At 50.8% G+C, this 27,130-nt stretch overlaps 7 protein-coding genes across 7 annotated transcripts; 3 read left to right on the top strand and 4 right to left on the bottom strand.

Moving 5' to 3' along the window:
• Positions 1 to 419: 419 nt before the first annotated feature.
• CDV56_107599 (NAD(P)-dependent oxidoreductase) lies at positions 420 to 1,586 on the top strand (the record flags this gene model as incomplete). Its single annotated transcript, XM_026761218.1, has 5 exons — positions 420 to 437; positions 503 to 691; positions 744 to 1,075; positions 1,128 to 1,265; positions 1,322 to 1,586. 5 exons carry the CDS (start codon positions 420 to 422, stop codon positions 1,584 to 1,586), a joined length of 942 nt encoding a protein of 313 aa, XP_026615797.1.
• Positions 1,587 to 1,982: 396 nt separating this feature from the next.
• Positions 1,983 to 6,092, bottom strand: CDV56_107411 (uncharacterized protein; the record flags this gene model as incomplete). Its single annotated transcript, XM_026761030.1, has 3 exons — positions 1,983 to 3,088; positions 3,160 to 3,547; positions 4,884 to 6,092. 3 exons carry the CDS (start codon positions 6,090 to 6,092, stop codon positions 1,983 to 1,985), a joined length of 2,703 nt encoding a protein of 900 aa, XP_026615796.1.
• Positions 6,093 to 6,654: 562 nt separating this feature from the next.
• Positions 6,655 to 8,397, bottom strand: CDV56_107289 (SAGA-associated factor 29 family protein; the record flags this gene model as incomplete). Its single annotated transcript, XM_026760908.1, has 3 exons — positions 6,655 to 6,937; positions 6,996 to 7,521; positions 7,740 to 8,397. The coding sequence occupies 3 exons, from the start codon at positions 8,395 to 8,397 to the stop codon at positions 6,655 to 6,657; spliced, it is 1,467 nt and encodes a 488-aa protein (XP_026615795.1).
• A 303-nt stretch (positions 8,398 to 8,700) lies between these two features.
• On the top strand, positions 8,701 to 10,336 carry pmi1 (mannose-6-phosphate isomerase pmi1; the record flags this gene model as incomplete). The annotated part of the gene is made up of 5 exons (XM_026760824.1): positions 8,701 to 8,734; positions 8,809 to 8,829; positions 8,886 to 8,977; positions 9,038 to 9,275; positions 9,348 to 10,336. The coding sequence occupies 5 exons, from the start codon at positions 8,701 to 8,703 to the stop codon at positions 10,334 to 10,336; spliced, it is 1,374 nt and encodes a 457-aa protein (XP_026615794.1).
• Positions 10,337 to 10,813: 477 nt separating this feature from the next.
• CDV56_107117 (putative 6-hexanolactone hydrolase) lies at positions 10,814 to 12,067 on the top strand (the record flags this gene model as incomplete). The annotated part of the gene is made up of 4 exons (XM_026760736.1): positions 10,814 to 11,019; positions 11,080 to 11,225; positions 11,291 to 11,874; positions 11,933 to 12,067. 4 exons carry the CDS (start codon positions 10,814 to 10,816, stop codon positions 12,065 to 12,067), a joined length of 1,071 nt encoding a protein of 356 aa, XP_026615793.1.
• A 358-nt stretch (positions 12,068 to 12,425) lies between these two features.
• Positions 12,426 to 13,639, bottom strand: CDV56_107047 (putative Coatomer subunit epsilon; the record flags this gene model as incomplete). The annotated part of the gene is made up of 5 exons (XM_026760666.1): positions 12,426 to 12,534; positions 12,598 to 12,836; positions 12,925 to 13,060; positions 13,158 to 13,536; positions 13,615 to 13,639. The coding sequence occupies 5 exons, from the start codon at positions 13,637 to 13,639 to the stop codon at positions 12,426 to 12,428; spliced, it is 888 nt and encodes a 295-aa protein (XP_026615792.1).
• Positions 13,640 to 14,799: 1,160 nt separating this feature from the next.
• On the bottom strand, positions 14,800 to 18,240 carry CDV56_106806 (putative 1-phosphatidylinositol-4,5-bisphosphate phosphodiesterase Plc1; the record flags this gene model as incomplete). The annotated part of the gene is made up of 1 exon (XM_026760425.1): positions 14,800 to 18,240. One exon carries the CDS (start codon positions 18,238 to 18,240, stop codon positions 14,800 to 14,802), a length of 3,441 nt encoding a protein of 1,146 aa, XP_026615791.1.
• Positions 18,241 to 27,130: the final 8,890 nt, after the last annotated feature.

Below are 27,130 nucleotides of genomic sequence, written 5' to 3'. Positions count from 1 at the left end.
CGCATGCTAGAGGAGTCGTAAATGTCGCTTGAATATTGAATTTCTGACTCGAGAATGACCAGCCAGAAAGATTATCCATTGAGCGTATTCAATTCAAGTCGAGTGATGGAGAGTGCATTGTCGGGTAACCGTGTTGAGAGACTCCGCCATGTAAACACCAGAATAACTATCAACGATACAGTCCGAATAGTCCTGCCAGTGAACTACTTATGCATACCAAGGACAGCCTTCCAGAACATCTCCCAGGGATTTCAGAATTGGCAGGCATTCTCATGATCCAGCAGCTACAGTCTGGAAGCAGTCTATCGGCCGATGCCCTCCCGAGATCGGGACCGCCCGGTGATCCCCAGAATAAACATACCCTCATCCCATCCTTCTTCAACTCTGCGCAATAACCTCTCTCACTCACCAAAATCAAGATGAGTCGAATCGGCTGGGTAAGTCTTCCTCCAGACCAGACCAACCCAACCCAATCCACAATCTACTAAGAACCTGAACCCAGTATGGTCTCGGCTCCATGGGCCTGGCAATGGCCACCAACCTCCAACGCCATCTAGCCACAAAACGAGCCCTGAACCTGGTTTATTCGAACCGGACAATGGCACGTGGCGACACACTGAAAAGCCTAGGCGCCGGGCCCGCGCCGAATTTCCAGGATCTCGTCGCCCAGTGCGGGATCATCTTCACCATGGTCAGCCCCTCAACGCAAAGGAAAACGCGGAATGCACATTAATGGCCGACAGGTCTCCAACGACACCGTCCTGAGCCATCTCATCACCACAGCCGTCGAATCAGGCCACTCGCTCAAGGACAAGATCTTCGTCGACTGCTCGACCGTCCACCCGCAGACGGTCGGGCTGACGGTCTCCAAGCTAAAGGAGCACCAGGCTTCTTTCCTGGCTGCGCCTGTCTTCGGCGGGAACCCGATCGCTGTGGACGGGAAGCTTGTCTTTGCGATCGGTGGGCCGAGGAGCGCGGCGGAGGCCGTCAAGCCGCTCATTCAGGATGTCATGGGGCGGAAGATCATCGATTGCGGGGAGGATGCGACCCAGGCGTCGATGTTGAAGATTGCTGGGTAGGAGCCTTTCTCGGGGCAGTGCGCCGGATGGCCCAGGCTAATAGTACAGGAACATTGTCACGGTGAACCTGATGGAAGCCGTCGGGGAGGCACAGGTCTTCGCCGAGCGGACGGGCCTGGGCACCGGGCCCATGGAGGAATTGATCGGCGAAGCATTCGGTGCTGTGGCGGGTGGTTACTCGAAGAGGTTTGTGGAGCCGGCTATGATAGGTTCTTTCCAGTGGCCCATACTGATTGCTATAGACTGACAACCGGTGCCTACGCACCATCCCTCGACTCCCGTCCCGGGTTTGGTGTCTCGTTGGCCATCAAGGACGCCAATCATGCCCTTGCCATCGCCAAGGAGCAGAATGTCCACCTGCCTGGTTTGCAGGTTGCTCGGGAGAACATGTTGGCGGCGAGGGAGTATGCGGGAGAATGCCTGGATAGCAGCTCCATGTATGGAGTGTTGCGGCAGCAGGCGGGCCTGGAGTTTTGGAATGAGAAGAGCAGAAAGGGAGGACGGTAGAACAGAGATGTAGTAGTTATCAGCGTTTTATGCTTCGTGGACGTGTCGGGATCGTGTTATACTATATACCACTATTTTGAAACATATAGAACAAGAAATAAATCTTCGTTGCAGAGCGACCAACGAAAGAGATTTGGGAATAGATGTACATCAAAGCCGTAGCTCCCCTGCTCGCAATGCGCCCAGTCACGAAGTCGGCAGCCAGATAAATCACCAACTATGCACCCCATCTGCCCTTTTGCGTATGGAACAAGAGAAGAAGAGAAAGAGAGGTACATCGAAAAGAAATGGAGGCAACATGCGGACGAGACGGACGAGGAGTTTGTTGGGAGAAAGTGAGTGAGAGAAAATGTAAACGACGCTGAACCAAACTATGAACATAACGGTAGAGCTTTATCAAGGTTTGATTCTCGTGGTTTCGACCAACTGCGGATACGCTTGGGCAAAAGCTGGCCCGAGCGACCAATTGCTGAGATTTTTGAAATGTCGCTCAAAGACTGGATTCATGATGAGATCCTCATTATCACTGGTGGACAGCAAGCAGTCCGTCGCCTCGTACGGCCAATTAACGGACAGCGTCCGAGTAAATGGGATGAACCAATTCTCAAACGGATAATCCTGATATGAAATGACCAGCCGATCACGCATCCGCGGCCATGGAAGGTAGTCAATCCAAGCCGGATGGGGTGTGAGAAGTTGAGAGGGGCGAGGCGTGAGCCAGTCCGGCAGCCGCTCGTAGTTCTCTGCTGTCGGGTAGATCTGCCACCGCATGAGGAGAAACATGAGATACAAGACGGCTACTTGCTCAGGGAGGGACGAGATATCTGGGAATGTGCGAAGAATATCGGTAAACACCTTTGACAGGGGATGCGAGTAAACACTTTTTTCGGGATTCAGCAGCGACGAGACACTCGGATAAGGGGGCCCCACAAGCTTCTGTGTGGGAACTCCCTGTGCCGCTTCACGCTGACGGTGGTGAAGAAAATCCAGCAGGATGGCGTCCAATGTGCATGTCGGGGCTATGTTCCGGATCGGAGTCATGTATGCGGGCAAGGGTTGCTCCGGCACAGGACCGCTAGCCGAAGGTGTGTAGACTGAAGGCGTATCTACTTGAGACGGCCTGAAGCTCTCCGCTGACCGACGGAAACCCTCCACTCTAGGAACCTGCTGAGAGGCATCGAGCAGGAAATTGAAAGCCAGTCTCTCGTCGGTACCGAAATCCAATCCATGGGTGAGATTATGACGCTGATAGTCGAACGCGATTCGGAACGAGGCCAGTCCGTTGGTGGTATCCCGTCGATGAGCACTCATCGTAGGCGCTGAGTGTGTCGACGTCGGCGTTTCTGCGCCAGGAGTCGAAGCCGTATATGAGGGCTCGTATCTTTGGCTGGTTGAGGTGAAATGGTGAGTCTCGGTGTAATGCGGCGGATTGAAGGAAGGGTTCAGAGGTTGAAGAGGCGGAGGAGGTGCCACAGCGTTCGGGGCAGGAGGGGGAGGGAGATCTGCGGTCATTGTCAGAGGCCGTCCAGGCGAGCATTCTACATAGAAAAAAAAAGGCCCAAAGAAAACTCACTGGACTCTTGCTTCGCAACCAGCGGCTGTATGATATCCATAATCGCCTTAAACCCCTGCTTCAACTCCCGATTTTCGGCCTGAATGGCTTCATTCTGCTTCAGCGCCGCCTGGAGATCAAGGAACGGTTTCTGAGACGAGAGCTCGCGCACCCGCTGCTCAAGCGATTCGATATGCGATTTGGTCCGCTCACGGATCGCCCGCTGGGCCTGCCGATCGTTCGCTCGCTTTTTCGCCAATTGCTCGGGTGTCAGATTGGCCACGCCGCGCGACGAGGTACTGTTCAGCTTGCGTTTCCGACCTGCTGCTGTCGTAGGTCCGCCGTGGTTGTCTGCCACGGGTGTCTCGGCGTCGGCGGAGGTGAAACCGGATGGGGTAGGGGAGTCTTCCTGCTTGACGCAGTCGGGATCTTGATTCGGGGTCGGGAGGAGTGCTGAGGAGGAAGTCGAGGTGAATGGCACTGGTGCTGTTGCTGATAGTGATACTGATGCCGATGCTGCTGCTGGAGCTGGAGTGGTGCTCACGGATGAGGATGACTCGAGGGCCGACGACGGCGCCCCATCATTCAAGGGAGGCAGGCGAGTGGCCATGGCCCTCACTCGCGCGTCTAGCTAACGCCAACGGCCATTCAAGGCGACAGAAGAAAATATTGGATAGTGAAGACTGTCAAGTGGATGGATGGATAATAATATCCACGAGACGAGTCTATGTCAGCGGAAATGTGAATGAGTCGACATCCGGATAGATAGAATTGGGCGGGGTATTTGATTTTTTATTTTTTTTTCCCAATCTCAGCCTGGATTGTCCTCCTCTTCTGCCTCTGATGTTGCTGCTGCTGCTGCTGGTTTACATGGGGGCTGCATATTTTCAGCTGTTCGCGATTCGAACCATCTTTCTGAGACCAAGACCAGGACGACACTTTCGGAACAAAGTGGAGTTCCGCCCCAAACCTTCAATCGCCGTGTCACCCTTGGGTCTGTCTGTCTCGGGCTCTCCTCAACTGGGGATTCTGCGATCGTCGTCTAGAGATCCATTCTCGTTGATTGCAGGGTGATCAGGGTCTGCAGGGTCTAGTGACTCTAGTCTCATCAACCACTATATTCTTGACCACTACTCCTATTCGGTCGGATATCGTGGAACACGACGGTGATCGCAGCCCAGGCCGATCCCCCCTTGTCTTTTAGACTTACAGTAGAGGCACTAGTATAGACCGGGGCTTCTACTCCGTAAAATCTAGGCATCAAGAATAATCGCCACCTTACGCAATTGACTCAATCCGCCGACGTCTCGCCGACATGGTACAATTGCCGCATGACTCGTTATGCACTGCAGTAGAACTAGTACGACTAGAGAGAGGCTAGAGCAGTGTTTAGATTCTTGAGGATCGAGTCTCATTTTATACGGAATATATCTCGACAAATTGTGGACGCATGGCCAATGCCGAGGACATGATATACAAGTGCGCTAACACCCCAGTTTATGTACGGTAGAAAAGACAGAAACGAAAAATGCGACCAGAGTGTTTGCGCTGCAGAGCCGTGACATTATTGACAAGCCATACCTTATTATCTTGTCTCAATTCCAAGAAGAGAAAAGCGTACTCCAAGGTTACAACCGAAAGAACGACGGATCATTGGAGCAAATGACCCATTTTGGATATCTGGAAGAGTGAGAAGTTGCTCGCTGACGGGAACACAGCTGATTTGGAAGCAATTGCCGACATACCTTTGTTCTCAGATACCCTTCGACTTCTGAGCTCTTGATTCCCATCTTTCCACCAGACCTCCATGCCAATGGCACCATCGGCACCCGTTCCTTCACCACCACTTCTCGGTTAGGTCCCTCGACCGCTCGAATCTTATCCGGGTTGTTTGTAAGTAGCCTGATGCCATGTGGATTCGAATCTACCCCTAGGCCGAGGTCAACCAGGATTGCCGTAGCCAGACCGTAACTTCTTGCATCCGCCGGGTGTCGTAGCAGAAGATTTGCTTCCACCGTGTCCGATCCAAGATCCTGGAGATTGTACGCTTTCAACTTCTCACCCAGACCAATGCCCCGTCCTTCCTGGCGCAGGTATACAATCACGCCGCCAGCAGCATTTGACGGCACCGTCATGGACTGCTGCGACGCAGCCTCGGTCAATGTCTCCATGGGCAGCGACATGAGTCTCGCCGCCTCGTCGAGCTGCTCGCCACAGTCGCAGCGTGCAGACCAAGCCGTCTCACCAGTGTAGCACTCCGAATGGATTCTCACAAGAGGCGCTTCGTTGGGGTGGCTCTGAGGCGGTGTGTGCGGACTGGATACAGCGCCGCCATCTTCCGGGCTGGCAGCTTCTCCGGCTTTCTCCTCGTCATACCAACTGCTCACACGGCCCGGACGGAGTTTCCCGATATACGCACCGCGAATCATGCGATCCATCTCCGTCTCGCCAGGTCGGACCTTGTCCAGACTTCTGCTTCGAATTGTATTTCCAAACACAATCGCCAGATGCTCCTTGTTGTCCAAATCATTGTGGTACAGGTGGAGAAACATCTCCGCGCCCGTTGTCGTGGGTATACGAGCGCGGACGATACACTCGACATTGGGAAGGCGAGAGAGCAGCCTCGGGGGCTTCGTATGTGTTGACCCTTGCCGTGCGCCGGCTAATTGGGCCTGTTGGAGGAGCTGTGCGGTATTGATCGAGCCCCCGGGGGTTGCTGGAGGAGTGAAGGAGGGGGAGAGTAATGATGCGGGAACCGCGGGGGTCATGTCCCCGCGGTCGCTGTCGGTGCTGCTGATCTGGCTGGCAGTCTCATCTCGAAGTTCATCTAATCTGGAGTGAAACGCAGGGGCTGATGTAGTGTTCGAGTCTAGAGAAAGCTCGTCGACGGGTCGCGGCGTGGCAGGCGATTGCGCCCCGAAAGACGGAGAGGCATGGGACGGTAAATTCGACATCGCGATGACGGATTGGGGGGCGAAACGACAAGCCAAAATAGAGAAGGGTATCTCAACCAATAATGAGCATTACAGATGATAATATATGAAGAAAAAGCACGATTGATCACTTCAGCACATTCTCTGCAAGGAAAAGAAGACGATTGCAATCATATTTCGGTCACTGTTGGACATGGATTCGATCTTCGGCTCCTCGGGACATCCGCAGCTGCAGTCAGCGGGGGGAGAAGATGCGCTGACTCATCAGCCATCTTCTTCCATCCTGTCATTTGTCAGGTCTGACGTGATCCGCGGATATCATGTGCTTTGGAGTCTCTCCTCAGTCTAGCATCTTCTACGAGATGAAAATGACCCGACCAACTAGATAGAGCTGCAAATCATATTCATTATCGTCAATCTGATGATATTAAAGCACAAGAAGGAAGAAAAGATAAACCCAGCCTCAACACCAGATCTCAAACCCAGACTCCTTAACGGCCTCTCTTTGGCATAATTTAACAACAATTTAGCTCAAGGGTATCATCAAAACGGAGTCATCCATAGTTCACAGTCCCATCTTTATTCATTTTCCCGGAATGTCTAGGACGAATCGTCGATCGACCTCCATTTCCTTGTCATCTTCTTCGCCCTCGAATTTGAGGCGGTAGGTGTCCTTTTTCGTACCCATCACTTCAGCACGGTAGAATGTAGTAGTGTCTGGGTATCGTGCTAGAACTTGCTTCCCTACAGGGAAAACCGGTAGTGTGGATCCGACCTGGGGAATAGGAATCAAAGATGCAGCAGTAGTTTTGTAGACAGCGCCTTGTTCGCCATTCTCATTTGGCTCGGGGTCTTGGACGTCGTATCTAGACGTAAACAGGTCAATTTCTTTGCGATCGCAGAGGGCGAGCGACGATGACATACCTCTTCTTAGGACCGTCACCGGAGATTCCCTTGATGATACACTGGATCCCCTCGCCTTCAACGCCCTGTTTGTTCTTGTTATGTTTGAAAACCACTTCTGCACCAATGACCAGTTGCCCGTTGCGCTCCGCAATGGTGCCTCTGATGCTTTCCGCCGTCTCCTCAATTTTGACCATGACACTGTCACGAATCTCGCGGCCGTCACGGGTCTGGGGACTGGAAGCACTGGCACTACGTTGGACGCCTTTGATGCGGCCAATTTTGTCCGATACAGAGGGGCCCGAGGGACCGGGCGAGTCTGTCGCTGATCCATCCACATCGTTTCTCTTCTTTCGTGACTTGAGCAGAGAAGCGGCGCGATTGAATGGAGCTTCCGCTTCGGATGCTTGACGAAGCGCTGTCAATAACCCCAGGTTCTTGATCACGTCACTGGGTTCGTCTTGAAGGATAGCTCTCTCTTCCTCGCAGAGCTTGGACATTTGACGATATAGGCTGTCCAGCTGGTTATGCTCGCTAAGACTGGGTCCTGTTCCAAAGTCAGTGACAGTGTCCTTGAAAACCGTGCGCACTTGAGATAAAAGTGCCAAAACAATCGGTATCACAATGGTTGCCGCGGAAGCGGGCTGTCAATCGAAACAGTTGACTATGTCCTAGACACCGATGGAGAAGGGGGTACAGCATACGACCACAATACTGTAGTCCGAATAGGATTGAAAGTGCAAAGAGGCGAAGAAAGCAACTTACTTCCACCGTCTTTACCAATCTGTTCGTTCAATGCAGCAATCTGCTCAGCCACGACTTTCTGCTTGTCATTCTTCTCCTTGGCTTTGCGTAGGTCCTGTAGAATCTTGTTCCACATATCGGTCTCCTCATTAGCCGCAAGACCATTGTCTCTAGGCACAGGAGGACCTCTAGGCCGATTCCGCGACATCTTGTGGAACGGGGCCTTGGGCAGCTCAACAGCCAGCGACGGCTCTTTACTGCTCTCGGGAGACGCAACGATTCCTGACTTCTTGCGCTGTTCAAGCTTCAACGCCTCCCACTCAAAGGCGGAGACGATCTTCTGGCGTGCGCTTCGTGTTCCCCGAGCCGCACCGTGTCTCTGGTTATGCGGACGGCCAGCGGGGGTGCTGTTGGAGGATGATTCTAAGGGCCGAGATTCAGCAGTGGAATTCTGCTGGCTTAGTTTCGGCTCAGAGCCGTTAGATTGACCGTGTCCCTGATCAGAAGGTTCACTATTCCCGACAAACCCCCCAGAGCGGCGGCTAATAGTAGTACTGCTCTGACTCTGGTCAAGCGCGTTGGCCGGGGACTGCTTGGCGGATCCGATCACATCGCGTTTGGCAGAGGAAGAGGAAGTGGAGGAGGCCAACTGGGGAAGACGCTGATTGGCGGGTGCCATGACGGATGCGGTCAGCCAAATCGGGATTGGGTCCGTGTCCAGGGCAGTAAGGTAGCAGTAGCAGTAGCATAGGTGGAATTACAAGCTTCTGGAGGGGCAGAGAGAAAGAAGAAAGTCTTACAAAAAAGTGATGCAGAGTGCTTTTTAAAAGATTGACTGTTTCCTGCTCAGTGAATAACAGAGAAGTTTTTTCAGCGCTAGTCGTGGATCTTTGTTGAGTAGTGCTCGCGAGATTCACTGCATCCATCTTGTGTTTACTTGTGCCTCTGATTGCGAGAATTGAATTGCCCCTCACCAGCAAGAATGCCTCCAGTACCACTACTTCGACTCCAATGCGGTAAGTTTTTTGTCATTGTCATTTGCGATTATCCCAGGATGTACGGAAAAGCTAACGAATATGTCTTTGGGAAGGTGTCAATAGCTATGATTGGGGTAGGATCCATATGGTTGTTCTACACTACGAAGCAGACACTGAGATATCCTCATAGGCAAGGTCGGCCATGAGTCGGCTGCTGCCAAGTATGCAGCAACCACAGCAGCTTCTGATTTCTCAATACAGTCAGACAAGCCTTATGCTGAGGTACTTTCTTTCTTCGACATGGCTACCGACGACGATCGAAAAGCTGACCCGATGACGTAGTTGTGGATGGGCACACACCCCTCGCTCCCTTCGAAAGATCTCGAGACTCAGCGCACCTTACTGGATATGGTTCAGGACAACCAGGCATTGATCTCTCAAGAGGTCAGCGAACGATATGGCGGAAAGCTTCCCTTCCTGTTCAAGGTGCTGTCGATCAGAAAGGCGCTCAGCATTCAGGCCCATCCGAACAAGAAGCTGGCGGAAAAGCTTCATGCCAAGGATTCTCGCAATTATCCAGGTCAGTAGACGCCTTTACGCAGCTTTTTGCTGTCATTCGAGATTGCATTCCACTGATATTGACTCCTCTCAGATGACAACCACAAACCCGAGATGACCATCGCCATCACCCCCTTTGAAGGTCTTTGCGGCTTCCGTCCTCTGGCTGAAATCACCCACTTTCTCAAAGTGGTCGCGCCTCTTCGTCAATTGGTAGGGGAGCAGGCCGCCAGCGAATTTGAGAACACAGTCAAGGGCTCCGAGGAATCGGACGATCCTGCGGTGACCGAGAAAAATAAGCAGGCTCTCCGCACCCTCTTCACCTCTCTGATGAGGTCCTCTCCTGAAAGTATTGAGGCCGCAACAAAGGAACTTGTCGCGACCGCCCAGAACTCCCCGGAGACCTTTGCGACATCATCCAGCACACCGGAGACCAACCCCACTAATCCCGCGGAACTGGCCGCCATCACGGTGCGCCTCAATGGACAGTTCCCCAACGACATCGGCTCCTTCGTGTTCTTCTTCCTCAACTTTGTCAAGCTGGAACCGGGTGAGGCTATGTTCCTCAAGGCTGATGACATCCATGCGTACATCTCCGGTGACATCATCGAGTGCATGGCCTCGTCGGACAACGTTGTGCGGGCAGGCTTCACACCCAAGTTCAAGGATGTGGATACGCTGGTTGACATGCTGACATATTCCTACGCGCCTATCGCTGAGCAGAAGCTTGAGCCTACCGACTATCCCTATGCGATTCTCAATGCCCCTGCTTACTCTAGCGCCTCCTCCTGCATTCTGTACGATCCCCCAATCGAGGAGTTCAGTGTGGTCAAGACAGATCTCAAGCGGCAAGGTGCCAAGGCGACGTTCGATGGAATTACGGGCCCAAGCATTGTGATCTGCACCGCCGGAGCGGGTAAGATAACAGTCGGCCCCAAGACTGAGGAGGTCAAGGAGGGCCATGTGTTCTTTGTTGGAGCCAATGCAGAATGTATTATTGAGAGCACAGGAGAAGATACCTTTACTACTTTTAAAGCGTTCTGTGACTTGACCGGGAAGGAGGACATGGTGAACGGAAACTAGATGTCGGTTGCAGCTCGGGGGCTGGCAATTGAAGCTTAAAGGCATAACTCGAATGACTTTCCATCTATTTCTTTCAACGAAGCTTGCCTTCCTTCCATTTCAGCGACTCTGGTCAATATTTTGGTTCTAGACTTCTCGTTGGGTGATGTATGTAGCAGACTCCGAAAACAGCTGCTGCCGACCCAGTATGTGGAATAGCCGAGGTTAGGAATCTACCAATATCATGATCAAGTCGCGCCACCAGAGTCCAGGCTCGTCCAGAGAGTCTCTGAAGCTTTGAACCGATGGACCACTGCAAATTATCTTATGACCGATCGCCCGAAACTGCGGGGATGAACCATGGAATGCGGGGAAGAGCCCTTATTCAAGCCTTGGGATATCCCAGCGCCCCGGCCTTTAGTATCAGGCTGTCAAGCAGCATCCATCTTTCTTCTGTGCCGTCCAGGTTGTCTGTGAGATAGTCATCGACCATTCAAGATGGCGGAACACCCGGATAATGTCCATCTCACACTGCTGGAGAAAGCCGACCTCATTCCCGGCTACCTCTCCGTCCTGGCGACCGCGCTCTACAGCGCAGTCACTGGCATCTTTCGAGGGAGCACCGGCGCAAAGCAATACGGTGTCCATGTCGGCCATGCGATCGTGAGGAAGATGGTGATGAGGTTCTCGACGCGGCAAATGCAGTACGTGTATCAACATCCACCACTCGGCCCGTGAATACGATCGCTGACGTTCGGAACCAGGTCAATGGCCCTCTCAACGGGCAAAGCATATGAGCAGTCCATGACCAGACAGGGTCTGCAGGCACAGACTGTGACGCTCAAGCACGGCGCCCGGGGCCACTGGATCGGGGACCCCAACGCAAAGAACGTGGTCATCTATTATCACGGTTAGTCGCCACTGCTTTCTGTTCATCCCAGCGTATTAGGGTATAGTATGACTGACAGCAACCAGGCGGCGGATTCGCCCTCGCCGGCACACCCGCCCACTTCGACCTCTTCTCGCGCCTCATCGCCGACCTCAACGCAAACGGCCACGACGTCGCCCTCTTCTTCCTCGCGTACACCCTCACCCCGTACGCCGCCTACCCCGCCCAACTGCGCCAGTCCGTCGAAGCCCTCCGCCACATCCTCACGGAGACAAACCGCTCCCCAGCCAACGTCATCGTCGGCGGCGACTCCGCAGGCGGGAACCTCGCCTTCTCAGTGCTGCTGCACCTCTCCCACCCACACCCCGAAATCGAGCCCGTCGAGCTCTCGACCAACCTCGCAGGCGTATTCGGGTTCGCGCCGTGGGTAAGCTTCCGCAGAGATGGGGCCTCGGTCGACGCGAACAGGCACAGGGACGTGATTCCCGGAGACGCGCTGAAGATGTGGTCGAGTGCGTATCTGGGCGGCCGGAAAAGCGATGGCTGGAGCGAGCCGGCGCTTGCGCCTGTGGAGTGGTGGCGGGGTGCAAAGACCGACCAGGTCCTGGTCCTTGCGGGTCAGGATGAGATCCTCTTCTCGGCGATTGATGACTTTGTGGAGAGGTTCAAGGTATTCTTCGCTGTACTTGGATTCTTTTTTTGCGTATTGTATGCTGATATGTGTCTAGTCGGTTGTGCCGAATACCACCTACGTGGTTGGGTATGGTGAGACGCACGTCGATGCGGTTTATAGTGCCTTGTTGAAGAGTACAGAGAGTCAGCAGGGGAAGGAGTTGAAGAGGTGGCTCGGGGCTCGGTTGTAAGCGTTTGTGTGGAGGTGATGTGTATATCCATGGGTGGTGCTACCACCCTCGGCTTATATATTAAGGCTGGCTTTGTATACACTCATTATGATATCATGTTCAGATGCTCGTAATAATGGCGATTGTTTATGATCTTGTTCCTCCGAGACATTAAAGTTTTTCTAGTCGCACATGAGCAACCGTCAACAGAAACACTATCTATGTGATTCTTATTTGAGCAACCAAAGGCAGCAGCAACAGAAAGGGCATCGCTGGGTAACACAATAGCTTAGCCGTCATACCAATTCATCAAAGAGAACCCAATACACACTGAAATAGAAAGGAAAGAAACAGAGGTTACCGAGAGTACTCCGGAAATCTAAGAAGCCACTCTCGGAGCGTACTTGGACGCAGCAGTATCAAACAGCTCACTCTTCTCCTGGATATCGGCAAGTAATGCATGCGACGGCTGCACTTGTTGAAGACGACTGCAACGACAAACGTCCGTTAGCCTGACCTCAGTCTTCATCGAAATCCAAAGGAAAACATACCTCTCCAATTCCTCGGTAGGCTTCCCAGCCAATACATTCAGCACAATGGCATTAGCAATCAACTCCGCCTCATCGGGGTATTTCTCCAGCGCAGCAGACAGCGCAGCCTCGGCCTCGGGCAACCGTCCCAGATGAATCTCCGCGACGGCCTGTCCGACAATAGACAAAGGTGCGGATGTACCAGGCGCAGAGGCAAGTTCTTCGTAAACGTAAAAGGCAGACTGGTATTTCTCGCCCCCCTAAAAGACCAGATGGTGCATTAGCCACACCCCAGCCTCAATCTCCGGGGAAAAAAAAAAAAAAAAAACAAAAGGGGAAAGAACATACGATTCTCATTCCCACCCACGACTCAGCCAGATTAACAAGCAGAGAATCCTGCGCCCAGCGCTTAGCAGCCTGCACCTCCTTCAGCGCAAGATCGACCCGGTTCTGCTGGAGATGGATCTGAACGATCAAGGCAACACTACCCTCACACCACCATCAGCCCATTGCCCTGTTGCACCCCAACTCCAACCCAATCCCCAAAACGGGAGAGAGACTCAAGGAAGGATCGAACTCACGCCTCCAGATTCCCCTGATGCTTTGTCAAAACCGCCAACGCCTCCTCGCTCCGCCCCTGGGCCTGCAGCACCGTTCCCCCCAGAACCTGCACCGAGGCATTCTCGGGATAGTTCTCCGCCAGCTCCTGCGTCAGCTGGAGCGCCGACTCCGCATCGCCCGCCGCGAGTTGCGCCAGCGCCTTCACCGCAGCGAGATCGGGATTCTCCTCTTCGCCGTCGACGGCGGACAGGACCTCGTCGGTCTGGCCTAGGGCAATCCGGGCGCGGAGTTGCAGGACGCGGGCGGGGAGGTGGTTTTCCGGTGAAAGGGCCGAGGTGTTGAAGTCGATCACATTCTGGTATTGGCCTTGGTGGAAGGCACTGTGGATGTTGATGAGCTCTGCGGGGATAGGAGTCAATTGAGGTACCTTTCACAGACTGCGAGGTGATGTTGGGGAGTGAAGCGGTTAGTACTCACCACCTTCTGCCGAGAATGGGTCCATATTGAGAGATGTCAAGAGATCAATGGATTGAAATAATATTAATATTGTAGAGGATGACAAGTATACGCTGGCCCCATATACGTTGTCTTGAGATCCGAAGGCGGTGAGAGCAGGTCGGCCGATGGACTTAAGGCAAGTTATCCGAACGCTTAATGAACGCACCTCTCCATATTCTATCTTACATGGGTGGATAGGGATGGAAAGAGTCAAGAGATGTAGTTGTCGTGAGAGGAACTCTTTCATTGATTTACTTCAATTTACCAAATTCGAAAAATTGCAATGGCTGCCCATAGCTTGGAAAAAAGGAGCGTCCCAGCCGCATCTTCATAGTAAGACAAGTGGAAGAACTAAAAGACAGAGATGTCTCGCCATCAGGGTATCGTCAAGAGCCCTTGGAAATGTGGATGGCGGACTGGAGGACGATTCCTCGCCTGCGAGCGTGAGAATGACACAGAGGGACCCCGGCTTCGCAAACAACGCCTCATATATGTATCCTCCGACAATTTAGGACAAGCAACAATCATTTCGCTGGCAACTCCTCAAATGCTACCATTCCACGCGATACAAATGAAACCACAAGTAATGCCGTCTTGAAAGCAAGAGCCCTGGATCGGAATCGACGCTCGAAGGGAGCTTTCAAGGCATGAGCAAATCTGCTGAAACAATCAACAGCAATGCACACAACTGGAAAAAAATGGAAAAAGAAACGCAATGGGTATCGCCAGACGGGTATAACAGTGTCAGTATAATCCAGTAGCGCAAATAAACAGAATAAATATAGCGACATCAAACAACAGGAGTCCCGAACGCGCGGTAATCCGCGAACAAGCTAGGCACCGTCCCGGATGTAATGCGTGAGAAACGAAGCAAGCAGGTATATGATCATAATTCCCTCAAGCCATCCGGTGGTGATGAACGATCGCTATGCGCCATGGCTCCCTCAAGCAAAGCACCTGGAAAATCAAACAGAGCAACGCAAAGAACAGATGAAATCTCAATCAGAAGAACGCCGCTCCAATATTTGCACAGGAGTAATGGTCATCCAGATATGAGGAGGTGGTGATGATGATGATTTTGAGAGGACGGGCCGGAGGATAGAAGGTAAGGAGTAAACATGGTAGAGCACGACCTGCGCGTATAGCAGGGTTGGTATGATTGTGTCAAGGAAACAGAGATGATGTGGATGTCGTCGAAACAGTAGGCGTCAACGCCGGAGAGGTGTCCTTGTCGTCTGGGCTTGCAGGCGTCTCGCTACCCTTCTCAGATCTTTCGGTGGATGAACCACGCTTGAACACTGTTTGACCAATCTGACGAAGAATTCCCAAACGCTCGGCTCGAAGTTCCTCAGCGGCTAGTCGTTGAACCGGCACTGGCTCCTCCTTGGTGATTTTGCAGAATAGAGTCGAGAACAGATACTGATCACCGCCGAGATCGTACAGTGGCAGGTAGCGGTAACCCTGAGACAGACTGCTGAGTTTGGCAGTGAATGTGGCCAATTGGACACTGTTGTTGTTCCCAGCACTGCGCCCATCCAGTGAGCTCCAAACAGTCCAACGAACAAACACCAGATCTGGATACTTGGTCTCCAGCGACAGCTTGAAACGATCATCGAAAGTTGGGCTGTATCCGTTGCTCTGCTCGATCTTCGTGCGCCGACGATGGGGATAGCCAATGCCTGACATGCCATTTCGCGCGGAAGCATTCATGCCTCCTTCCCCGACGACAAAACTCTGGCCGCGATCGTCTGCGCTGAACATCTCAATCTCCACATAAGGGTTGATATTATCGTCAGGTCCCATGCTGCGTGGTCGAGGAAGTTGTTGAGCGGAAATGACCTCCACTGAGAATCGGACCAATTTCCGTTCGGTGGAAGCCTTGCTCACTTGCTCATAAGGGCTTGGGAGACGAAGTGATTCGGGCTTGAGGACGTAGCCAGTGCGATCAGTTCCAGCCGCAAACATGGCCTGGTTGAGCTGCATCCCGATATCGTACGTCTGCCAATTCAAGGCTGCCATTTGCACGCCACGTCGCCAAAACTTGAGCGGATCGAAATTGGACGAACGCAAGCGAAATCCAGACGGATAGACTCGCGTAAGGTATTTTTGATTATGTCTTTCAAGGATCGCCTTACTCTCCGCATCACGGCAGATGCTCTCAAAAGCCCGCTCCGCGAAGGAGTAAACATGGTTGAACCGTTGACTCTCGGGAGACGTGAAACTATGCCATTTGTATCCACGGGTGTAAACCCCAAGGTCTGACAGAGGCTTCGTAATCTTGCTCTTCTGACGTCGCCTTCTTTCTCTCTTGACTGACACCAACGCGCCATCGCTGTCTTCTGTCGCACTGCTCATACTTGTGGTGGTGAAAGATCGTCTATCCTGTGAAATGAACGGTCCTACACCCTCCTGGCTAATGGTCGAAGGACTGGAGAGAGGAGGAAAGTTTGTGATCATGGGACCCTCAGGCACGGTCGGGCGCATCCATGGGGAACTCGCGCTGCGCTTCCGACCAGTGCTCACAAAAGAAGTTGAGGTATCTTGCCTCATTTCCTCGAGGTTCTCGTCACACGTTTTGACTTTGACGAGAATCCGGCCCTTCAGCTCATCTGGTGATGGAAGAACAAAGCTATTAGTCAAGAGCGGCTCTAGGACGAGTCGTTCCTTGAAAGTATCTTTCATGATCTTGACCATTGCCAGCTGCTGTTCGGGATTGCAATGAACCTCGAGCGAGAGGATCAAGGGAAAGTCGCAGGTGATAAATGCATATCGATTGATAACAGTAATGCAGTCGGCAAAGAGAACACTGGTCGTCATCGTCCGTCCGTGCGAAACGATCGGGCGGCCATCTGCACCATCCCAGCAGTCAATCTCCACACAGCGGCAACCCTGTGACAGAGCGCTGATATACGCCTCCGTGCTGGATGCGCCGGCGACTTGACGACCCAACAGGTACGTGTTATGGGAGCTGGAAATGAAATACTCATTGAGCGGTCGGTCAAATCGCGATTGAGGAGGGCGAGAGGCGTATATCCCGTTCCAGTTGGAGGAGAGAAAGGCAGAGAAGGCTTCCAGGCTCATTCGGAAAGCCTGACGTTCCACGACTTCTGGGAGACTTGAGGCTCGCGGCTTGGATTTTCGAACATATTTGTCAAAGACTGAAACCCAATAGGCTCGGTCGTTATCAACATCTTCTTGCTGTGCGTCGCGGAGAAATGCCAGAAATTCATCGACGGTGAGACCCTCCTGGACATTCGCGGCCCATGTTTTAAACAGGTCCTTGACATCTTTCCTTTCTTTCAAACGAGCGACAAAGTCTTGAAATTCTGAGAAGTTGAGTCGACCATTGTTGCCAAGATCAGCCCTGGAGAACTGGGCCCGAAGCATGTTCTTTGAACAATTGATATGCAAGCTTCGACAAACAGTTTCAACTGCACCGAAGTCAAGACTCTCTTCTTCGCCGGGTCGCAAGCCCTGAGGGAACAGCCTTGACATTTCACGTTGCCAGTGTGCTTTTAAGACAGCCTCACTCTGACCGGACCCAGCCAAGCCAGCCATGAGATTGATTCGATACTGAGAGATGTTCTCCAGAGTTGTTGTCCAAAGATCAAGGATATGGTCATTGGGAGCGATGAGGTGTAAAGTCTTGACCGACCGACCCTTGGACCTTTCAGGGTCAGCAATGACGATGGTGAACCAGCGGCCTTCGACATCCTGAGGAACTTGGTGTTCCTCGCGATAGTTGCGTGCATCCGCTCCGACGCGGATCTCCTTGATATCGTCAATGTAAAACCGTTTCGCCGGGTTTGACAGATCCCAGTACACCTTGCCTGCATCAAGGTCGAGGAAGAAGCGCACCTGCTTCTTGCGCTTCTTAGTCACTTTCGTCAACACCGTCCCGCGCTGAATCGCCGAATCAACTTTGGGCGCAACGGCACCCGCGTTGCGCGAGGCCATCATGTTGGCATCGTTCGGGAGACTGGATGCTTCTGAGCCACACCAGATACCTAGAGAATCCACCGCGTCGTTGCTATCTTCCTCATTGCTAGAATCAAGAGCACACTCACGCCCGGTCTGAACTGCGGTTTTACTGTCGCTGCGTCGCCGCATGATGACCGGACCGGAGCTGCGATCTCGTTTGTCACTGTGAGAAGTAGATTGTCTCCTTCGTGTGAGCTTGCTGGCTGCGCCTCTAGATATTCTGCGCATCAGACCAGCGCCTTTGTTCGGATTGGGGCCGACAGAGTCCCCATTCAAGGCCCCGGGATGACCTGGGACAGCCATCATGGACTCTCCTAGCTCGAAAGACGAAAGAGAGATCGGAGGAAAAGAAGATAAACGGCCCCGAAGGGCGTCGGTAGCGATTTGTAAGGGTGTGCCTGAAGGGCTAGAAGCGTTCGAATGGTTGGAGGTTGGAAAAAGAGATGAGGGAGTATTTGTGAGCGGAGACATAAAAGAGGGTGCTGAGGAGGAGTGAGTCGCGGGCGGAAAAGACGTGATGACATGATGTAATTTTGGAGGTTTGGTAAGAGAAGTGGTGATATTTAAACTGGGTTGAGCATCGCCATTCAGAGCCGCAGGCGACGAAGTAGTAGCATAAGCCATTGCGACTACCGAATAGACCGCTAAGCTGTACAACGTGAGATATAGAAGAGTTGTGGTGAACCGCGTCTGTGCCTGAGTCACCTGGACTCTGCAGAGAACGAATGAAGTTCAAGGCAGTTACCAAGGGATCAGTTGGCTTCGGCGAGCAGCCTATAGCTAGGATGCAATACGAGCCCTAAAAGGGAACGTGTCTGAGTGAGAAATGCACAAGCCACGTCCTTAGCGGGAATGCTCCGATTTTGATATCTGCATCTTGGCCGGCCTTTGATGCAATGCGGAGAGCCCTGCCTGAGAGCGCTCGCGAGAGATGAAAACAGAGAGAATGAAAAGGGGCAGAGAGGTCGACTCAGGTCCTTGATAGCAATTGAGACAGGTACTGGCTTTGTTGTGTAACGATAAGGCTGCGTCTGAAATCTGACAGGTGCGCAATTCGCAGTAACGAATCGCTGAATCGTGCAATTGCGCCTTTGACTGGAGACTTGGCTGCGTGCTCGCTCGTCTTCGCGTCGGCCTCGGTTTGGAGGGCTGAACTTCGCCCTGGTTCTTATTGTCTCCTGTTATTATTATAATTTTTATAATTCTCTTATCTCCCCGGTCGACTATGATATTTTACCCCTCCTCAGAGCGCCGATCTTCCAGTACGCGGGGAAAGCTCTATATCCTCTGCAAGAAAAGTGCGAGGGGATTGCGGAGACGGGCTGTCTCACTGACTGGAATATAGACGGCCGCTGTAGTGTTCCAGTTCGAGAATGAGGGACAAGGCGAGCGAAATTCAAAGACAATTTCTTTTTCGCTCTCTTCTTCTTTCCTCTAAATGAAGGGATGCGAGTCACAACGTATGCAACTGCGCATGTGCTTGGTTGTCAGCAGAGCCCCCTCCGCAGAACCAGGCAGCGCTCTTTTCGCGACAATAATTGGGAACAAGAGCCAGGAAATCGAACTAGGCGTCGGTTGGCGTCACTCCTGACAAAAAGGCAAGGCGGCGCGGGTAACGGAATGGGGAATCGGCGACGAGGATCGGGACCGATTGCAATGCGAATGCAGGATTGCCTGCCAACACAGGTGGATGCAGGCGGTCCAAAAGGGAAGAGGGACTTGATGATGAGCAATCGGAGATTGGACCGAGTAGAGGAACGTCGTGGGAGGTAATAGTGCAGTTTTGCTCGACGTCAAAGCTATGCCGGTTTTTCCTGCACGGTTACGTGGTACGAAGAAGAGTGACCTGCAATAACACCGTCCAGGGAAGTAGACCGACAAATCTCTAAGTGAGTCAGAAACGACGATGGATCATGCGACGGAAGGAGAATGTGCCAGCGTTATCCTTCGTCCAGGTAAAATCGAGTACTTGGGAGGTTATAGATGGCGGTACAAGGATACTTGTAGGATTGAATGGTAGAGGTTGGAAAAGGGAGTAGAAAAAAAAGAAATCTGAAGAATTGTTCGAATTTCTTCTCTCTTTGGATACCCTTTTTTTTCCCCCCTCCCGAAAAATAATAATGTAATAATAAATGACGGGAAGGAAGATGATAGTTTTAGGGCCGCACGGGGCAGGGCTGGGATTATTGGAATTGGAAATGGAAGAAGGATTTTGGAAGGCTCGAATCGAATTCGAAGAAACCGATGGATGTTTCAATTGATTGAAAGAAAGCTCGAGTGGGTCCTTGAGTTGACGTACAGCTTGGTTTTGCAGTATCGTCACAGCCGTTGATACACGTACGGACAAGTGTACCAGTTCCCTAGGTACCTACCTAGGTAGGTAGCCTCTCCAGGCCTTATTCTTGTACTGATAAATGTAACGCGTCGCGATGGCGTATCTTCGGTTGCCTTTTCCTCTCTTCTTTGTCCTCGGAGGCCTGCGGGTATTCGCTGAGGTGATACTGATTGTTCCTTCAATATTACAGGCGCTTCTCTTACTGGTACGGAGTACCAGAGGACGGATTTGGTATTGAACAATGAGTACTTGTAATGATGGTATAACGCAACAATAATGGTGATGCGATGGCTTTTTCAAAAGTCCTGATAGGAATGAAGGACGAGCTCTAAATCGATCTGATGATGGGAATCAAATTATGCTTGCGAAAGGGAGTTTAATCCTCCATATAAATATCGGACCATGAGGGTCAAGAAAGGGGGGTGATACTCCATCAGGCATGTTGTCTCATTAGACTGGGCCGTTGTACTTGTTGAGGTTGCTAAGGCATCTTGATTTCGGGGGTGGAATTTGAACAGCGCATCGCAACAGGCCTTTTTTCTTTTTTCTTTTTTTTCCCCCCATTTTTGAGCTGATCTTTCGACTTACTTCCCGCACCGTTTTGAGAAGAAGATTGAGTCAATCTGATCGGCTTAATTAGATATTGGAAGCGTGACCAACGAGCTAAGCATTTTCTCCTGCTACGTACCTGTATTAGAGCCAACCCCGTTGAGAAATGAGGATTCTCTACGTACTTGATTAATTAATATGATTGAGTCAACAGAGCCGCGCATTAACAATATTATTATCATTACTATTAATTAATATATTAGAATTATCCCATTTTCAATCGTCTCGAAAATGAGTACTACCTAGTAGATACTGGAAGCGCATCTGGCAGAGACACAATCAGCGGATCCCAATACGACTCTCTAATTGGCCAACCATCCCTTGGAGAATGTCACTGTCAATCTCATAGGAAGATGACTAATGTTTCAAGTTCCCTTTCCAACCTTCTTCTCATTCTTTGTTACAGAATAGAGAATCGTGTATCCATATGGAGCTGAAGTCTTGTCATTCCATCTAAGGCGCATGTCTTGTTTGCAACAGGATTGGTAGGTAGATAGTCTATATCAATTCCGTCACAGACTCGGACCCGCGTCCCGACACGTAACCCATCATGATCATGAGATGACATGAGAAGATTGTTTCAGCTGCGTAGGTGCCCACGGAACTCGCTGAGCTTTTCCAGTGTGAGTCTATGCAGTCTATCTACCCTACACACAATACTCCAATAGAAAGTCATGTAGAACATCAAGGTAGGCAAGACCATATATGAACGTTTAGTACCCACATACGTAATACCTTCCTGTCGCTGTCACTACTATTGTTACAGAAAGTGCATGGCACCGACACAGTGGTCCTGGGAAACAAGCTGTGGAGGTCTCAGTCTGGTCTCCTCATAATCAGTATCTGATCGGCGAACTTGCGTCGGCCATTTTGAGGGAGTTTTGTTTGTTTATTCCTACCCAGCAGCACCACTGTCGCTGGCCGCGGAACAATAATATCTTCCAACCCAACACACCCTCAGTTACCTCACATCGCTGTCAAGTTGATACAGGATAGACTTGCTTGACTTGATAGGTTTTAGGGGGGTGGGGCCCATCACCTGACAACTGGAACAGGACTTTATGAATATCACTGTCAATCATCTCTGAACTCTGTAACTTACTCTCAACGTTCGTTGACCCTATCAACGCACTGTATCTGTGATTCAGGAAGATTGATCTACGGATGGCAGTAATGTAAATCATTCCTCGAGAGTAAACCCTTCATATCTCTTGAGGCTTCGAGCTATCTATGTGATAACAACTCCTGAGCTACTGTATCCCGAGCTCTGACGCTGCCGGAAACTTTCTGACTTTGTTTGCCAAACGTAGGCTAGGGATTCACACACTGCGGAGGATTTCCTATATGATTGACATCGTAATTATCCTGGAACCAGGAGCGTTCCCCCCATCTTGTCGGAATATTACACAGTACAGAACCGCGATAAGGTTCCTTAGGCCTACGGCTGAGGCTGGAAGAGAATATTAAGTGGCGGTGAAACAATGGCCGAGGGGCGGTGCAAGAAAGGAGGAAGTCAAAACTGAGGGAAAAAATAACAGGGATCATCATCCTGGAAAGAGTAATAACGAGGCTATGAAACTCTGCTCTTCAAACACTAGTTGGCAGATCCATGGGGACCTCTCCCGAGGATTTCTGCGATGAATTGCTACCGTTGAAAGTCATCCACCAGAAGCTTCCGCCTCAGAACGTCAGAAGAGCGGTCAAATTCCCCGTTATGCTCGATCCTCGGGTGAGATGCTATCTACTGGTTGCGGCTATATACCCACCTAGCTTCTCTCAGAATGAAGATGGGGCGCTCAAAGCCCCACCTATGAATCACTCTTCCTAATCATCATTATTTATGCACTATGTTGAGAACTTGAGATTGTATCATCAGTTGACACTCTGACAACAGACTTAATCACACTGCAAATTCACGTCTGGCCTGATCAGTGCTTTAACATGCTGAGCCTATCCTGTTGAGAGACCAGCTACCAGCGTCATTCTGCAGGGTACATTCTAACCCCGCACATGGGTGACAGTTCCCGTTGAATTGGCGTCGCTCATTTCCTCATATCGTCAACAATAGCATTGAGAAGTTCATTGTTCACTCCCATGTTCAGCTTGCTCTTAACCTTCAAGGGTAAAAGACCCGAGCCAATTCTCGTCTTGACGAACCTTCGACTTTGACTGCCCTGTCCCTGACGCAGAGTATCTACATGCGCGATCCGAAACATTGCGTACAGGCAAGGCTTAGGCGAGGAATTGATCAGCCGGCGATTTGAGGAGGCTCCCATTCCCACCGCCAATCATTTAGGTTATCCTCTATTGATATCGGGAGAAGAGAATGCCCTCAATAAGGATTGCCGTGGATTATGGCTTCTGAGCATGGCATCGTCCCAACACACATGATAGGCTGTTGGGGGTCGGAAACAGCCGCTCAGACACAGCGACTTTCATCACCTAGGTATTCTTTGAGGATTCTTTCACGCTTCCATGGGGCAAGTTCTGATTAGATTGATGTTGATTATCTATCTGGCATGTCTTAGAATAGTGCACTGATTAGCGTAGGTGCTCATTGCACGGAGGAGTATCATACCTCTAGCTGGCATCGTCCTCCAATGAGAGACTAGGCAGAATGCGAATGATCAGGTGAGAGGTTGCAGCTTCCCCTCGGTCTAAGCGTCACAGCCTTGGCTTTGAATCACCAAGAGGAGGATGTATCAAGGTATCACGCTTGTTGTCGTCTAATGAACCAGGCAGCATCGTTTTCTTCACTATTATCGTCTATCATGGACTTGTAATGCAATCATTAATGGATCTCTTCCGGCTTATCCGTTTACAGACTGATTTCGCGGCTATTGCGGGATATGCTTTGACAGAGTCGACGGAAAGCTGAGAATATCAATTTGGTCTTCAATATCAGAATGCCTCATGTCTCTATGACGCAAGGGGATGTACATTGCTCAGTTGCTCATGATCACCAGGAAGCTGCATGTACATACTATTAAGGCATAGTTTTACCTGTAGACAGCCCTCCGAGGTAGGTACCAAACATTATCACCAAGATATTCGGGATAATCTTCTGTTCTCGTGATAAGAGAGATGTCCGAGAGGATTGTGCTATTAAATTACCTACCTGGGTAATTAATGTGCTGAGACACCATTTCATACAACCTTACCTACTGCATTGTGCATATGCTTATACTTGAAGAACATGCCCCATGAGCAGGAAATGCCCAGAGGACCAGGGGGTCTACCTATCTACTTCCAATACTAGTAACTTACCCCTCCCCGACATCCAGAATCTATGACCATTAATAAGTACAACATCTGGAGAACGGAAGTTTTTCTCTATTTCTGATACATGCATCTCTTATCAACCGATAAGCTAGTCAGACCACCTGATGCTATCATCCAGTCAGCCTTGATAATGCTGATACTCTGTATTGGTGCTGACAATCCTGATGATCTGACCGCTCTAGTGAGCATCATCCAGGCGCGTCCTGACGTGCCACGAAGTCAACAGATAGCAGTATGCTTTCGCAATCAAAGTATGATTGATGATGATAGATAGGAAATCGCTGCGAGTCCCCTTTTTCATAATGATACCAGTCAATAAACAGAAACATGAAAGAGCGAAGCAACCATCTTGAGCCCCGTGACCACCATCTCGACCCCTTATTCGTGGCGGGATGGGCCGGCTCCTAGTGCTGTGTCACCACGACAGTTGATTCAATCACCTCAGCTCCAATATCAACGGCGTTAAGTGTTACATGTCGAAGGCGATAAAAAGAGGTCATCCAATCTACTCCGTATTTAGGCAGGTAATCATAATAGTTTGAGTCATGGGAGTGTCTCCTCCCCCTGGAGCTGTGCAGCCTAAGGCATCCAATAAGGACAAACTCCTGAGCGACGGTCCAAGCCAGCTGATTGGCTTCTTGAGGTCTACCGTAGACCTCATGGGGCCTTTCCCAAACGGTACCTAGCTGCCCCACACTTGACAGCTTCCAAGCCTTCCATCCATCGTTCTTTCCCTTCACCCAGGATCTCGCATCCGATAATTTTTTGCTACGATCACACACTTGCCAGCGGCCAGCGACAGTGCGGTCAGAATCCCCGCTTCTTGCTCGGTCATTGTTTTCGTTTCGCCCTACTAGATGAAATCAAGTCTCACTTGTTCAAGTCATCATTATATTCCGTTGCTGATAGCATGTATCGCTGATGACAGCTGGGATCTTCCATTGTTCCCACGTTCGTTGATTTTCCTAATCTGTCCCCCACAAAAACTTGTCACCTACAGTATTACAGAGCTCCACTGGAAAGGGAGGGAGAGGGGGAGGGGAAGGGTAAGGGGAAGGGTAACACGCGAAACGTGGCAGGCTTCATTCTCCATTTTTAATACGATAATCAACGCATCAAGTTAGTCCATGGCAGAGCAAGAAGCGATATCATGATCCGGCCAAAATGGCAGCAGTTGTTAAGGATATTATGACATCATGGACAAATTGCGCCATGTAAGTGAACCAGGGATCCCCCGCTTTTCAAGTCTTTCATACCCTTCTAAGGTAAGTAATTCGTAGGTACTCCGTACACCACAAGGTATTGAAAGCATGAAAGGGGAGAATAACAAGCTGCTTCAATGGAAATACATACGAGAATTTCGAGTCTACTTTACCTTATGAGTATCTAGCTCAAAGAAAATAGTTAAAACTAAAAGGAGACTAGGTACCTTAGTCTATCTTTTCCCGCCATCATGGTTACCGCATCAGATGCATTAGCGTGTATCATTGGGCTTATCAATGTAATTCCATTACAATGTTTTCGTAATAACAAAACATACAATACCTCCCGTACAAGACAAACCTGAGGTTCTGCCCTGTCGGTATTTCGCGGCCCCAAGTCCAGTGTCCACAGCCCACACAACCCCATATCAGATAGAAACCGTTCGCAAATAGGTAGAATCCTCGCTGTCGATCTTCGATAATTGGCCCAACTTCAATCACAACACTCGGTCAGATGATTCTGTCGAATACGTATTTGTAATCTCGTCCCTTGATCTTCAGGAGACTGACTGACGGGGCGGACAAACAACCCCCCTGTAAGCGGTACTACTTGCATACCTAGGTAGGCTTTGACATCATCGGCGACTAGGGTTGAGAAATGCAATTCCTTTGTAATTATGACCAGGTGCAAGCTGAGGTGAGCCGTTCCCAACTGGATGGAACGTTGCGCCTCTCGGACCGGGGTGGGATGGGTGTATTTTCCTGTTCGTTCGCCTTTTAGCTTGAGCGTCTACCTTTCCTTAGGGAGTATAGAGGATTTCGATCAATTCCGTTCTAATATCGTTTTGGCTCTCATGAAGTGACAGTGACACTAATATTGATTTAACTTGAGATTCACTCATGATTACCTTAGTCTGACTTGCTGGTAGTACTTTGTATCTTGTGCCCAAGGCCCCAATAGCATCTCATAAGGAGGAGCTGAATGGTATGCAGCCTCCTGCCTCAGGCATGGGTGCCAGCTCAGCCGCTCCCATCGTTCGATGCGTCTTCGATGCGGCAAGTGCAACACCAAGTCATCTCTACGAATCATGAAAAGTCGTCCAGAGCATGCGCCTCAGAGCGTCAGCATGGTCATCTCCTTCGTGCCTTGTGCCTTGGATCGATGAGCTGCACACTGCAGTCCTGATTCTAACACTTGCCCTCCCTAGCCAGCCAGCCAGCCAGCCAGTCAACCCACCAACGTGCTGTGGCTGGCGAATAGTTGTCAATAGTGGTCGATTCGTGAATGATAGCAGCATACATAGGTACTCTCAACAATAATGGTGGCTACTGGGCTAACAATCTGCATGAGCGAAGCCTTTCTCCCTCTATCGGCGGTCGAATCTCGTGATCATGATTCTCGATAGGGGCTTTTCCTCCGTTGTTTTCCCTGAGCTCACAGGAGTTTCTGTGACTCTGTCTCTCATGGTACGGTGACTGGGGACCATGGTGCTTGTCACCTGTATTCTCAATAACGCATACTCTTCATGTGCTGATGACCTTATTATTGAATTCTTGCGCCGCTAGCAATGCAGCCTCATCTGGGGACAGCGAGGCTCGTCACTCACCGATGTGTGATTGAAATTATAAAAACCTATTAAAGACAATATTATTATACCTTACAGAGACGAGAACGGGCTCTTGGTGCTTCTTTCGACTGTCCATCCAGACATTCTGAGACACGCCAGCTGCGGGATAGATTCTATTGCCTTCTTGCCGGGATACACACCGGCAGAGTCTGGTTTGAGACAGCTTGAGATCCATCATCCAATCTCGGACCCTTCCAACAACCTGTTTCAGTATCTCCGTCTCCAGGGACTTGGTTTTGAGTGCCTGATAGTCTGATACTGGCATGCTTCGCCAACCAGCCACCAGTTGTCCTACAATGAATTATCAGTGATCAAATCCAGATGCTCTCAGTCAATATCTACTGGTAATCGAGACTTCTACACTTCACTCAAGAGTTTTCACTCTTTCTATCGTCTCGCAGTCCAGACTCAGATGTTGTTCTCTTGTTACTTTCGGTCCGCCCCGGCAACAGGGCGCC

This window comes from Aspergillus thermomutatus, assembly GCF_002237265.1.
Source record: "Aspergillus thermomutatus strain HMR AF 39 chromosome Unknown NODE_57, whole genome shotgun sequence".
Classification (NCBI taxonomy): Eukaryota; Fungi; Ascomycota; class Eurotiomycetes; order Eurotiales; family Aspergillaceae; genus Aspergillus; species Aspergillus thermomutatus.
This window is presented reverse-complemented; position numbering and strand designations above follow the sequence as displayed.